The sequence below is a fragment of the Lithobates pipiens genome, unplaced genomic scaffold, assembly GCF_037356315.1.
Source record: "Lithobates pipiens isolate NorthernLeopardFrog02 unplaced genomic scaffold, aLitPip1_a1.2 Scaffold_23, whole genome shotgun sequence".
Taxonomy (NCBI): domain Eukaryota; kingdom Metazoa; phylum Chordata; class Amphibia; order Anura; family Ranidae; genus Lithobates; species Lithobates pipiens.
The window spans coordinates 65,227,576-65,240,460 of record NW_027507785.1 but is presented as its reverse complement, the minus strand read 5'-3'; the positions used below and the strand labels follow the sequence as shown (position 1 = coordinate 65,240,460).

Here is a 12,885-nt window from a genome sequence, read left to right as displayed (position 1 = left end):
TCATAAAGCTGGCACATTCAGATCACACAACAAAGAAGCCGCATTCAAAAACAAGCAAAGTCTGCCAGATAAGTATGTAATCCAATTGTCCAAGGTCTCAAGGGGTAAAGACGCTTATACAATCATCAGAAATCTATCCCCATGTGGCTAATCCAACAGATATGTGGTCCTGGCTACTCATTGTATATTGGCTTTGATTAAAAAAATATAGTACATATAGACTGGGATTTTTGAGGCATAAAAGTTTGAAAATGCAAAAAATCTGTATAAAATCAACAATATTTTATTGTTATACAAACAATAAAAAGGGTTCTAATTATTATGATACCTGTTCACATATTCACATATACATGCCGACTTTTACAGTTAGAAAAACCACCAGCAAGAGTCATCTTCAGCACCCATATAGTACCTATTTAGTACAAATGAGCCCCAATGTGTTTCAGCTTGTAAAGGTCTTCTTCAGGGGGTTATGCAGTGGTGAATTAATCAACAATATGACATAATGTAAGATGGGATGAGTGCGTTCACCATCAGCAGCCTCAGCATGTAAACCTGGTATAGCACAAGGTGCTAACATATAGCCGCATCAGGGGAGTTACCCACTGGGACAGAAAAATATATAAAAAGGGGGGTCAACCCAAGAGGGAATGATCCATTTATATGAATAATGATGGTGGGGCATAATACTTAATTATAATAAAAAGGGATCACCAAAAAAAATTTGAAAATCAATTTTTGAAAGCAGGACCACAGGAAGATCCCATAAGGTAGCATGATTCCATAGGACAGCATAAAATGTGGTCAGAATATGAAGATAGTACCATGCATGCCACACCACATTAAACAGGTAATCTCATTGTCTGTTTTAGGAAACATCAACATTTTTTGGCTGCGGGTACTTTGATACACTTTGTAGACTTTGCCCCCTGTATATAATACACTATATAATACACTGGATCAATACTGGATCTGTGGCCCCTAGTGGCATTTAGATACTTGCTACGCACTACTTGTTTTGGTAGAATTGGATAACAGTTGGGTAACCTAATGGGTAAGACAGGCAACTAGAACATATTTTATATCATCCAGCGTTCCTAGAGATAACACAATGACCTCCTGCCTCCTCAGTTTATGACCTCCAGTCATAATGAGATAAGATACATAAGATACAAATATGGCCTCAGTCTAAATAACCACTGGACAGAGAGGGAGAATACAAGTAGGTATTGTTTATTTACATGCCCTCAGTCAAAGATGAAGAACCCAAATGGGTATCCTTAGAGAAGAAGGAGGCAAGTTAGTATTCCTAAACTAAATGACCTCCAGTCAGAGAAAGAGGGTACAAATTGGTATTTTCCAATTAAATGATCTCCAGTTAGGGGATGAGGGGATGAATTGGTATTCCGAAAAACTAAATGACCCCCAATCAGAGAATGAGGATACAAATTGGTATTCCCTAATTCTATGATCTCCAGTTAGGGAATGAGGGTATGCATTGGTATTCCGAAACAAAATGACCCCCAATCAGGAAATGAGGTTACAAATTTGTATTCCTTGACTAAATCACCTCCAGTTAGGGAATGAGGGTACAAACTGGTATTCCATAACTAAATGAGCTACAGTCAGAGAATGAGGGTACAAAAGCCCACAAGGGAGAGCCCTCCATCCATGGATGTTCAGCTTATGGGATGTTCAGCCTATGGGATGTTCAACCTATGGGATGAACAAGAGAAATCTACATTGCTAGCTTAAAGTGGAATCGTTTTCAGCCAAGGAAGCTGCCATCTTTGCCTCTGTTTAATCTTCAACTGCTATGGTGCTGCACATGTGATTCGTTATGACACCAGCCATTGGATGGTTTGATAGTTTGGCTGAGAGCACAGCCAATGTGCAGTTAGCATTCCCGGCATGCCTTTTTTTTTAACCGTTTAAATCCATGGGTTTACTTCCACTTTAAGAATTTGAAAACAAATGGGTATTCTCCATCTAAATGACCATTAGTCAAAGACTGAGAATAAGAATGGTTATTCATATTTAAATTACATTCAGTGAGAGAATCTGAAATCTGAGCAAAGAGATGACCTTTTCAATGCTCTGCTGTTCCTTCCCTATCCTTTCAAAGGTCCTTACCCAAGTTGGGTCGCCGTAACTGCAGCTAAAATAAGTTTGGTCAGTGACCTCCATCACTCCATGGCAGGGATATTAGGGATATCTGAATTTTAAGACTGGCTGAACACAATTGCATTACTTTTAGCAGATAATACAATTCTAAGCTTCAAATTTAGCTTTCCTATGATTCTGCGTAAAGTCCAGCTGCCCCTTTCTATCTGTGGGCCCCCAGTTTCTTGTGTACATGTGAAACTGCTTCATATCTCTGACTGGTAAAAACAAAGGGTGTGTGTAGATAATGTAAACACGATATCTATTTTCATATAATTCCTTGCAGGTGATATTTTGGCCACAGCCCAAGGTAAAACGGCAAGGTTTATCTACTCCGTAAACAGTGGACCCCTTTTTAACTACAGCTGGGCCTCCACTCTCCCCCGGGCCTTATCCCTCCATCCAGACTCTGTGAGTCATTTCCTATCGAAGAGACTTTGGAACTGCAGCTAGCTAACACCTGCCCGGCGTCTACACAGTCCTTCTGTGTTCTTTCAATTGTCTGTTTTAAGTTTCCATAACTCCCCTTTCTCAGCTCCCTAGACGGCAAATCTGGGACAGCGTTCAGAAAATGGAGTTCAACTAATTTCATAATTCTGTTTGACGTTTTTAAAAGGAACCGATTATTAAAAGGACTTTCTTCTGCACAGATAGCCGTCTCCATTGGCTGAATGTGACATGCGAAATGCTGATGGATATTTGGTGTGACTTAGGTATCTCCAGCTGGCTCTCATTTATATATTATGGGCCTCATTTGCATACCTTATTATCATGACTGCAAACTACCGGTACAACTTATGCCGCGTACACACGATCGGAATTCCAGAATGCCAGAAAAAGACAGATGAGAGCTTTTCATTGGAAAATGCAACCGTGTGTATGCTCCATCGGAATTTAGCTGTCCGAATTTCCGCCAGCCAAAAATTGATAGCATGTTCTCATTTTTTCCAACGGAAAAACTTTTTATCGGTAATTCCGATCCTGTGCATGCAATTCCGACAAGCCAAAAATCACACATGCTCAGATTCAACTACGAGACGGAAGCTATTGGCTACTGGCTATTGAACTTCCTTTTTCTAGTCACGTCGTACGTGTTGTACGTCACCGCGTTATAAATGATCAGAATTTGATGTGACCGTGTGTAGGCAAGACAGCTTGAGCCGAATTCCGTCGGAATTCCGTCGGGAAAACCATCAGAGCTTTTTCCAACGAGAATTCCGATCGTGTGTACGTGGCATTAGAAAGCAAAATTGTAAAATACCACCTGGTCTACAAATGTGAACATAAATTCATCCCACACCATTCCTTTAATGGCCTTTGGTAGGGTGCATGGTCCACGGTAATACTGCAAAATCTAAGGCACACAAATTACCAGCGCAACCAAAATGTAAAGCCCTCAAATCTTTTCTGAGGTCTTATTTGTAATAACAGAATTTTCAGAATTTTACATAGAACACATCAAAATCTTCCATGTTTCTTGGACACTATGGCCTCCTTTTCAAGGTGACAGTCATCTGCCAACTAGAGAAAGAAGACCTTACCATAGCTGAGTAATTCTGCGCATTAGAAGCTGCAGCGATTCAGATAAAACCGGCCTCGTTTCCTGGCTGGAGGACTTGCCTTACTTACCCGTGAAATCCAGTGGTCCAGTCCTCTTGTGTCCAGCTCTGGAATGTTGACAGTTACTCCTATGTCATCATGTACAATGCAGGACCAGTAGCTATGGATGTGGCCACTGTCCCTGCAATGTATGTGATTATGTCATTTGGGAGAGGAGAATGATAAGACGGGTCAGAGACCAGCAACAGCATTGACTTTGGGGGACTGGTCGTCATAACTAGAACTAGATGGGTGTGAGCCTATGGGACCATCGGTTAACCTCTGACACCAATGATCTTTTTAGCTATTTGTAACATTCATCCCACTGATCACCAATCTTAGCCCTTGTACACACGGTCGGAAATTCCGTCGGAATGTGTCCTATCGGACCGTTTTGTCGGATATTCCGACTGTGTGTGGTATGCATCGGACTGTTTCCGTCGGAATATTCGTCAGACCAAATTTTCCAACTTGCTGGAAATATTTTCCGACATATATATATATATATATATATATATATATATATATATATATTGTCCGATCGGACATACTCCGATCATGTGTAGAGAATTCTGATCGGACAAAGTGCCACGCATGCTCAGATCAAATTCCTACATCAAAGCTATTGGCTACTAACCTGAACGTAGTCCCATCGTAACGAAATTACGTCATCACGTTCTGAAAGATCGGATTTTCCGACAACTTTGTCCGACCGTGTGTATGCGACAGTTTCAGACAAGATCCGTCGGACAAAATCCGACGGACAAAATCCGACGGATTTGGTTGTCGGAATCTCCGACCGTGTGTACAAGGGCTAAGAAGCATTCTTCCCACTGACCACCAATGTAAGGGAAATTCTTCAACCCTGACCACCAATGTAAGAGAAATTCTTCACCCTGACCACCAATGTAGGAAGCATTATTTGAACCAACCACCAACTTAAAGAGCATTCTTCAGAGTAACTACTATTGTAAAAGAAATTCTTTCCACTGATTACCAATATGGGGGGCATTCTTTCTACTGACAAGCATTGTAAGAATCATTATTTCCACTGACCACCATTGTAAGAAGCATTCTTCCCAGTAACCACCAATATAAGAAGCATTCTTCCTAATGACCACCAATATAAGAAGCATTAATCCTAATGACCACCAATCTAGGATTCATTCTTTCCAGTAACCACCAATGTAGGAAGTATTCTTTCCACTGACCAGCGATGTAAGCAGCATTAATTTTACTGGCCACCAATGCACATTGTAGGAAGTATACTTTCCACTGACCACCAATGTAAGGGGCTTTCTTCATACTGCGCTCCAATGAAAGGAGCATTCTTTCCACTGACCACCAATTTAAGCCCTTGTACACATGATCGGAAATTCCGACGGAAAATGTTCGATCGGCTCATGTTGTCGGATAATCCAACCGTGTGTGTATATTCCGTCGAAATGTCCGACCAACAAAGTTTGAGAGCTGGATATAAAATTTTCCGACAACATGATCCGATCGGACTTTGTCCGATCGTTTGTAGAGAATTCCGATCGGACAAAGTGCCACACATGCTCAGATCAAATTACGAGACCAAAGCTATTGGCTAGTAGCCTCAACGTAGTTCCGTCATAACGAACAAACGTTATCACGTTCCAAGCGATCGGATTTTCCGAAAACTTTGTCCGACGTGTGTATGCAACACCAGTTTCGGAAAAAATCTGTCGGAAGAAATCAGACAGATTTTGTGGAATTTCCAACCGTCTGTACAAGGGCTAATAAGAATTATTGCCACTGACCACCAATGTAAGGAGCATTCTTCCCACTGACCACTACACTAATTTACACAATGGGGGTTATTTACGAATGGCAAATCCACTTTGCACTGCAAGTGCACTTGAAAGTTCACTTGGAAGTGCAGTCCCTCTAAATCTGAGGGGTAGATCTGAAATGATTGGAAGCTCTGCTGATTTTATCATCCAATCATGTGCAAGCTAAAATGCTGTTTTTTATTTTCCTTGCATGTACCCCTCGGATCTACAGCGGCTTTACTTCCAAGTGCACTTGCAGTGCAAAGTGGATTTTCCTTTACTAAATAACCCCCAATGAGTTGTAGATATAGTAATTATTTTTGGGGGTTCCCTGAGACCTAAAGGTTCTTTCAAGGGTCCCCCCATATTAAAAAAGGTTGAGAAAGGCTGCCCTAGAATTAAAATGCTTTGTCACATCATGCAATTTACTGTTAGGCCGTTACTGCAATGCACAGATCTAAAGGCGGCCTATGTGATTTTTAAAGGTTCCCATCTCTAAGCAATATCCTGCTTTCAGCTGAGACCGGAGCTCTTTTTTAAAGGGTTAAGTCCCTCTCCTTCCCAAATCTAGACTCTCTCTCTTCCATCTGGTTCTTGTTACTGGTTTGTGCTGGCACTCCCTGTGCAGCCTTTAGTCATGAAGAAATGTAAAAGCTGCCCATATAGAGAAAGCTAATGCAGCAGTGCGTCTATATTTCAGGCTATGAGCCACAAACCTCCATGCATCACTGGAAGGTGGATTCATATATAACGCAGATGTCAGATCTGCAGGAAAAAAAAGTAAGTCAATGGATTTTAAACAGATCAGTATGGATATTTTTGAATTTCATGGCAGAATTGGTCGTGGTTACCCAGCCGGAATTGGACATGGTTATCCAGCTAAAACTGGACATGGTTATCCAGCTAGAATTGGTCACGGTTATCCAGCCAGAACTGGACATGGTTATCCAGCCAGAATTAGACATGGTTATCCAGCCAGAATTAGACATGGTTATCCAGCCAGAATTGGACAAGGTTATCCAGCCAGAATTGGGCATGATATCCATCCGAAACTGAACATGGCGATCCAGCCATAATTGGACATGGTTATCCAGCTAAATCTGGACATGGGTATCCAGCCAGAATTGGACATGGTTATCCAGCCAAAATTGGACATGGTTATCCAGCCAAAATTGGACATGGTTATCCAGCCAGAATTGGACATGGTTATCTAGCCAGAATTGGACAAGGTTATCCAGCCGGAATTGGGCATGATATCCATCCGAAATTGAACATGGTGATCCAGCCATAATTGGACATGGTTATCCAGCTAAATCTGGACATGGGTATCCAGACAGAATTGGACAAGGTTATCCAGTCGGAATTGGACATGATATCCATCAGAAACTGGCCATGGTTATTCAGCCAGAATTGGACAAGCTTACCCAGCCAGAATTGGACAAGCTTATCCAGCCAGAATTGGACATGGTTATCCACCCAAAATTGTTCATGGTTATCCTGCCAAAACAGGACATGATTATTCAGCTAAACTTGAACATTGTTGTCCAGCCAGAATTGGACCCGGTTATCCATCCAGAATTGGTCATGGTTATCCAGCCAAAATGGACATGGTTATCTAGCCAATGTTGGACATTATTATCCAGCCAGAATTGGACATTGTTATCCAGCCACTCTATTCCGATGAGGATTTGCAAGAACTAAAAGGCACACTAGTCCCACATGTGCAATTCTTGGGATTAGAAAAATAAAAAATTTATTGGCCGGTATAGGCAATGCTGGTGGACTAGAGGCAATTAAGGAAATTTTTATAAAGCAGTGACTCTCATCAAACATTCACTGCAGGTTAATCTTCACACATGCACAAAATTGTGGAACCCCACTGTTCTAGTTACATAATCCAATCCTTGGTGTCAGGCAGCCAGTGTAGGTGATAATTCCTCAATTTACATGGCTAAAGGTGTGGACTGTCAAATTGTTGAAGTCGAGATGTTAAAAAAGCATTATATGTGAAAGACGGATGGTGTCGAAGGCCGTCACCCCTGTACAGGGATGGCTGCCCCAGGTTGCCATGGTTCCTCAACAGTCAAACTTCCCATCCTGTTGTTTGACAATCAACATCTGCCTTGACACAATCCATGGATATTGGATAAACATGTTGGATCTACCTGTGTGCATATAAATTCTGGAGTATCTTCCTGACACTCATTAGAATTTAAGAAATGGCTTGGAAAAGCTACAAAATGTCTTTAGCATTACAAAATAAGTCCAGATGAACATAACTAACTACTACTAGCAAGAGATACACTTTAACTTTTACAAACATCTTCCAAACCCCCAAAAAAGTTTGGGCTATATATACACTTTAACTTCTTTGAGCATCAGGCACATATGTCAAAAAGTAGTATCCAGTAGGATATTCAACCTTTAGGTTGCCATTCACTAAGCAATAAATCAAAACCTATTCAGGCTATAGCATCAGATCATGGTAAAGCTGTAGCCATTGTTTGGCTTAGTAGCCCTTTCTCTGGCCCAGAGGGTTGCAGAGGACACATTTTTGAATTTGCCAGCAAGTCCTTCTTTCAGACCTTTTGATAAACACAGTTGATCACCCTATCCAGATTGGGTATATGCATCCACACTGGAGAAGCATCAAGTCCTACCTTGTGGCTTTGTCACTGGTGCCCTCCATGTTGTTGACATTACAAGCCCCGGTGGAGCACCTCCAATGACGGCGTTCCTCTGAGTGATGGGTGGACCTTTCCCTGGCTGTGCAGATGGTCTTTCTTGATCATTAGTCTGACTCATATCTGTCAACAAAAAAATGGTACACTTTTAAAAGAAAAAAAAAGAGGTATAATCACCTGTCCAACTGCCCATATTGCTGACCTTAGCTCTGCTACAAAGATAAGCTTGCTGAATAATCTTCAGCATCTGCCAGACTTTTGTGAGTGTTGGGTTCCTGACCCCCACTGCATGCATTGCTTTCATCCTTGGCCCCACATCGCTACAGGACACAATAATGATCTACAGGCTGGTGGAAGAACTACAGCTCACAACAGGGGGGTCAAGAATCTGACAACCCCAGAAATGTGTCAGATACGGAGCATGCTTAGGTCTGCAGGAAAGAGAAGGTCTGCAGTGCAGGCAGTGAAACAGGCAGGCATTTTGCAACCTTTTGTTTTTAAATAACAGCATAGTTGCCCATATCCAATGCACTTAGGTATTCATTAAAACATCATGACATGTATTTTTAAATAAAGCTAGTGAAAGTACATGAATCTATTTAGATATCAATCTTTTGTAGTCAAGCAGTTCTTAAACTATGAGAGGAATGGCCGGTGTTAGCAGCCAATCAGGTGTCTGGTATTTGTGGTGGTGAGAAATATTGTCAGGACTTGGGTCACCTGCTGGTGGCACTGTGCTTGCCAGAGTGGAAAGTTGTAGTTCCAGTGTCCACCAGTAGATGTCACCCAGCAGTCAGCAGATCCCAGGAATCAGTCTTCACCTGATGCTGGCTGCTGGGGGGGTACTTAGTCCCTCTTCTACTGATACACCTTGTCCAGTATTTTGCTTTGCTTGCTGCCAGATACTGAGTGTCATTTATCCTACATCTGAACTTGATCTTGCCTTGCATCTTGTACCCTGATGCTTTATTTTTGCTCCCCTTGTACCCGATCCCAGTCCTGGTTCCCCCTTTCTATCTGTTCCCTCCATCGCCAGTCTACCCTGTTTATCGTGTTCTCCACATATTGCATATAGTTAGCTTGCAGTTAGGCTTCCAGTTACCTAGTTGGCATTTTGGTTATATGGCTGTAGTTCACTTGTATCTTCACTTTGCTTGCTTCCTATTTGCTGGTGCTTGGATGTCTTTTGTTTTTCTATTAATAAATTTACTTTACTATACAGTGGTGTGAAAAAGTGTTTGCCCCCTTCCTCATTTCCTGTTCCTTTGCATGTTTGTCACACTTAAGTGTTTCGGAACATCAAACCAATTTAAACAATAGTCAAGGACAACACAAGTAAACACAAAATGCAATTTGTAAATGAAGGTGTTTATTATTAAAGGTGAAAAAAAATCCAAACCATCATGGCCCTGTGTGAAAAAGTGATTGCCCCCTAAACCTAATAACTGGTTGGGCCACCCTTAGCAGCAACAACTGCAACCAAGCGTTTGCGATAACGTGCAATGAGGCTTTTACAGCGTCCTGGAGGAATTTTGGCCCACTCATCTTTGCAGAATTGTCCTAATTCAGTTACATTAGAGGGTTTTCGAGCATGAACGGCCTTTTTAAGGTCATACCACAACATCTCAATAGGATTCAGGTCAGGACTTTGGCTAGGCCACTCCAAAGTCTTCATTTTGTTTTTCTTCAGCCATTCGGTGGTGGACTTGCTGGTGTGTTTAGGATCATTGTCCTGCTGCAGAACCCAAGTTCGTTTCAGCTTGAGTACACGAACAGATGGTCGGACATTCTCCTTCAGGATCTCTTGGTAGACAGCAGAATTCATAGTTCCTTTTATCACGGCAAGTCTTCCAGGTCCTGAAGCAGCAAAACAGCCCCAGACCATCACACTACCACCACCATATTTTACTGTTGGTATAATGTTCTTTTTATGAAATGCAGTGTTCCTTCTACGCCAGATATACTTGGACACACACCTTCCAAAGAGTTCCACTTTTGTCTCATCGGTCCACAGAATGTTGTCCCAAAAGTCTTGGGGATCATCAAGATGTGTTGTGGAGAAATTGAGACGAGCTTTGATGTTCTTTTTGCTCAGCAGTGGTTTTCTCCTTGGAACTCTGCCATGCAGGCCATTTTTGCCCAGTCTTTTCCTGATGGTGGAGGCATGAACGCTGACCTTAACTGAGGCAAGTGAGGCCTGCAGTTCCTTGGACGTTGTTGTGGGGTCTTTTGTGACCTCTTGGATGAGTCGTCGCTGCGCTCTTGGGGTAATTTTGGGCGGCCGGCCACTCCTGGGAAGGTTCACCACTGATCCATGTCTTCGCCATTTGTGGATAATGGCTCTCACTGTGGTTCGCTGGATTCCCAAAGCTTTGGAAATGGCTTTATAACCCTTTCCAGACTGATAGATCTCAATTACTTTCTTTCTCAATTGTTCCTGAATTTCTTTGGGTCTCGGCATGATGTGTAGCTTTTAAGGATCTTCTGGTGGACCTTACTGTGTCAAGCAGCTCCTATTTAAGTGATGCCTTGATTGTGAACAGGTGTGACAATAATCAGGCCTGGGTGTGGCTAGAGAAATTGAACTCAGGTGTGGACAACCACAGTTATAGTATGTTTTAATAAGGGGGGCAATCACTTTTTCACACATGGCCATGATGGTTTGGATTTTTTTTCATCTTTAATAATAAACACCTTCATTTACAAATTGCATTTTGTGTTTACTTGTGTTGTCCTTGACTATTGTTTAAATTGGTTTGATGTTCCGAAACACTTAAGTGTGACAAACATGCAAAGGAACAGGAAATGAGGAAGGGGGGCAAACACTTTTTCACACCACTGTATGTATTTCATCTGTGTATTATCTGAATCTGGAGATCATCATAAGGATAGGTACACTTAGGCAAGCAATGAGGCAATTTTGCAAATATAACTTTTTATCAGGCTGTCATTAAGACCCCTATCTTTACGAACATCTTTCAGTTTACACTTTGCCCATGGAGGTTTTGAGCCCGCTTTAAAGGAATACCCAGTTTTTTTTAAAGCGGAGGTTCACACAAAACTTTAACCTACGCTTTTTGGAACCCTCCTCCCCCCCCCCCCCCCGGTGTCACATTTGACACCTTTCAGGGGCAGGGGTGTGCAGATACCTGTCTAAGACAGGTATTTGCACCCACGTCCGGGCATAGACTCCGGTGGAGCCCTGTCCTGTTAGCAGAGAAATAATAGATTGCATTCCCTAGTAAAAGAACCTCCCACAGTACACCAAAACACTGGTTAGGCACACATTTAACCCTTTGATTGCCCTAGATGTTTAACCACTTCCCGGCAAGTGTCATTAGTACAGTGACAGTGCATATTTTTAGCACTCACAGCTCCCACTTGTAAGGTGGTCTACTTTCTCCCAAGTCCTGTTTCCACATGTCCCTGTGAAAATACAACAGGCAGCAAAGCAAACACAAGGGGCTCACATACAGGAAGCAGCCAGAGGTGGCAGTACAGAGTTCTGTAAGCTCAGTGACACTGATCTGCGGCAGCTGTGGAGCCGACTCACACAAAGTCAGCACAGCTACAGATGTGGCCACAGCAGACCCTTGCCAATTCCAGGGGGGGGGGGGGGTCACTGGGCCCTCCTTGCCCCTACCTGCGGATGCCCATGCCCCTGTGTGCTATGGTTTTGAAAAATGGCCAAGAAATTCTAATTTTATTGTATTTATTTTGCCTTAGCTATACAGATCTAACAGCAGCTCAGTATACATGTAGATAGGAATCAGTATGAATCACCCCCTCCATCCCAGGGCATGCAGGAGAACAAACCACTCTAAATGCTCCCATGTCTGGAGTGGATTGCTCATGCCATAGGAAAGAGTGAGTCACCATACCTGAGACTCCATGATTAACACATCAATCAATAATACACAGCATGGAAAGTGAAAATCTATTTACCTGTTTCTAATTATTTTTTTGTTTTGCTCACCCTCAAGAAAAAAAAGTAATATAGCACATACTGTACTGTATATCAACTGCTGTTCCTGTCTTGTAAGGACAATAATGGTTCCTACACTTTCCTTATCTTTACATCTCGGTCTTTTTGCGAACCCTGACACAGAGGGTAACATTGTGTAGAGCACAACAGGAAGGGGCGCAGATTTGTGTCACTTTGCCACATTAGAGTTCAAGACAGAGGTGTAACTTTAACCTTCAGGGCCCCGGTGCAAGAAACCATAAAGGGCCCCATTGGCCCCTGACAGGGGCCCTTCCCACTGATCCCAGGGTCCTTTACCCCCACCGTGGGACCTACGACAGGCCACCTTCCTGCTGTCTTGGGGTCCTCCGTGGTGGCAGAATGCCAGAGCACAGTTTGCGACCCTGGTAGTTTCGCCCATGACCAATGTAGCACCCTCTACCTTAGGTAGGTGCTAGAGTAGTGAGTTTGTTTTGTACTGTCAGCTCAGGTAAATTTAGGCAGGCCCATGCTGTGAGCTAGGCCTGTTTGTTTTGATCTGGGGGCAGGGGAATGGTTTAGTGTAGCAGCAGGTGACTGACATATGCTTCAGCTCTCGGGCGCCTCCTCTGGTTTTCAAAAGGTTCTGGAAAAGGGGCAGGGCAGAGAGCTGGAGTGACATGGGGGTGTATGTGGGAGC

At 42.7% G+C, this 12,885-nt stretch overlaps 1 protein-coding gene across 3 annotated transcripts in view; it reads right to left on the bottom strand.

The window, feature by feature from the left end:
• Nucleotides 1–12,885, bottom strand: part of PRRT3 (proline rich transmembrane protein 3) — a 113,288-nt gene that overhangs the window by 42,648 nt on the left and 57,755 nt on the right. For all 3 annotated transcript variants that reach the window (XM_077451771.1, XM_077451773.1, XM_077451772.1), the window contains exon 3: nt 8,219–8,365. In XM_077451771.1, the coding sequence (XP_077307897.1) occupies nt 8,219–8,365 (147 nt within the window). The remainder of the gene's footprint in view (nt 1–8,218; nt 8,366–12,885) is intronic.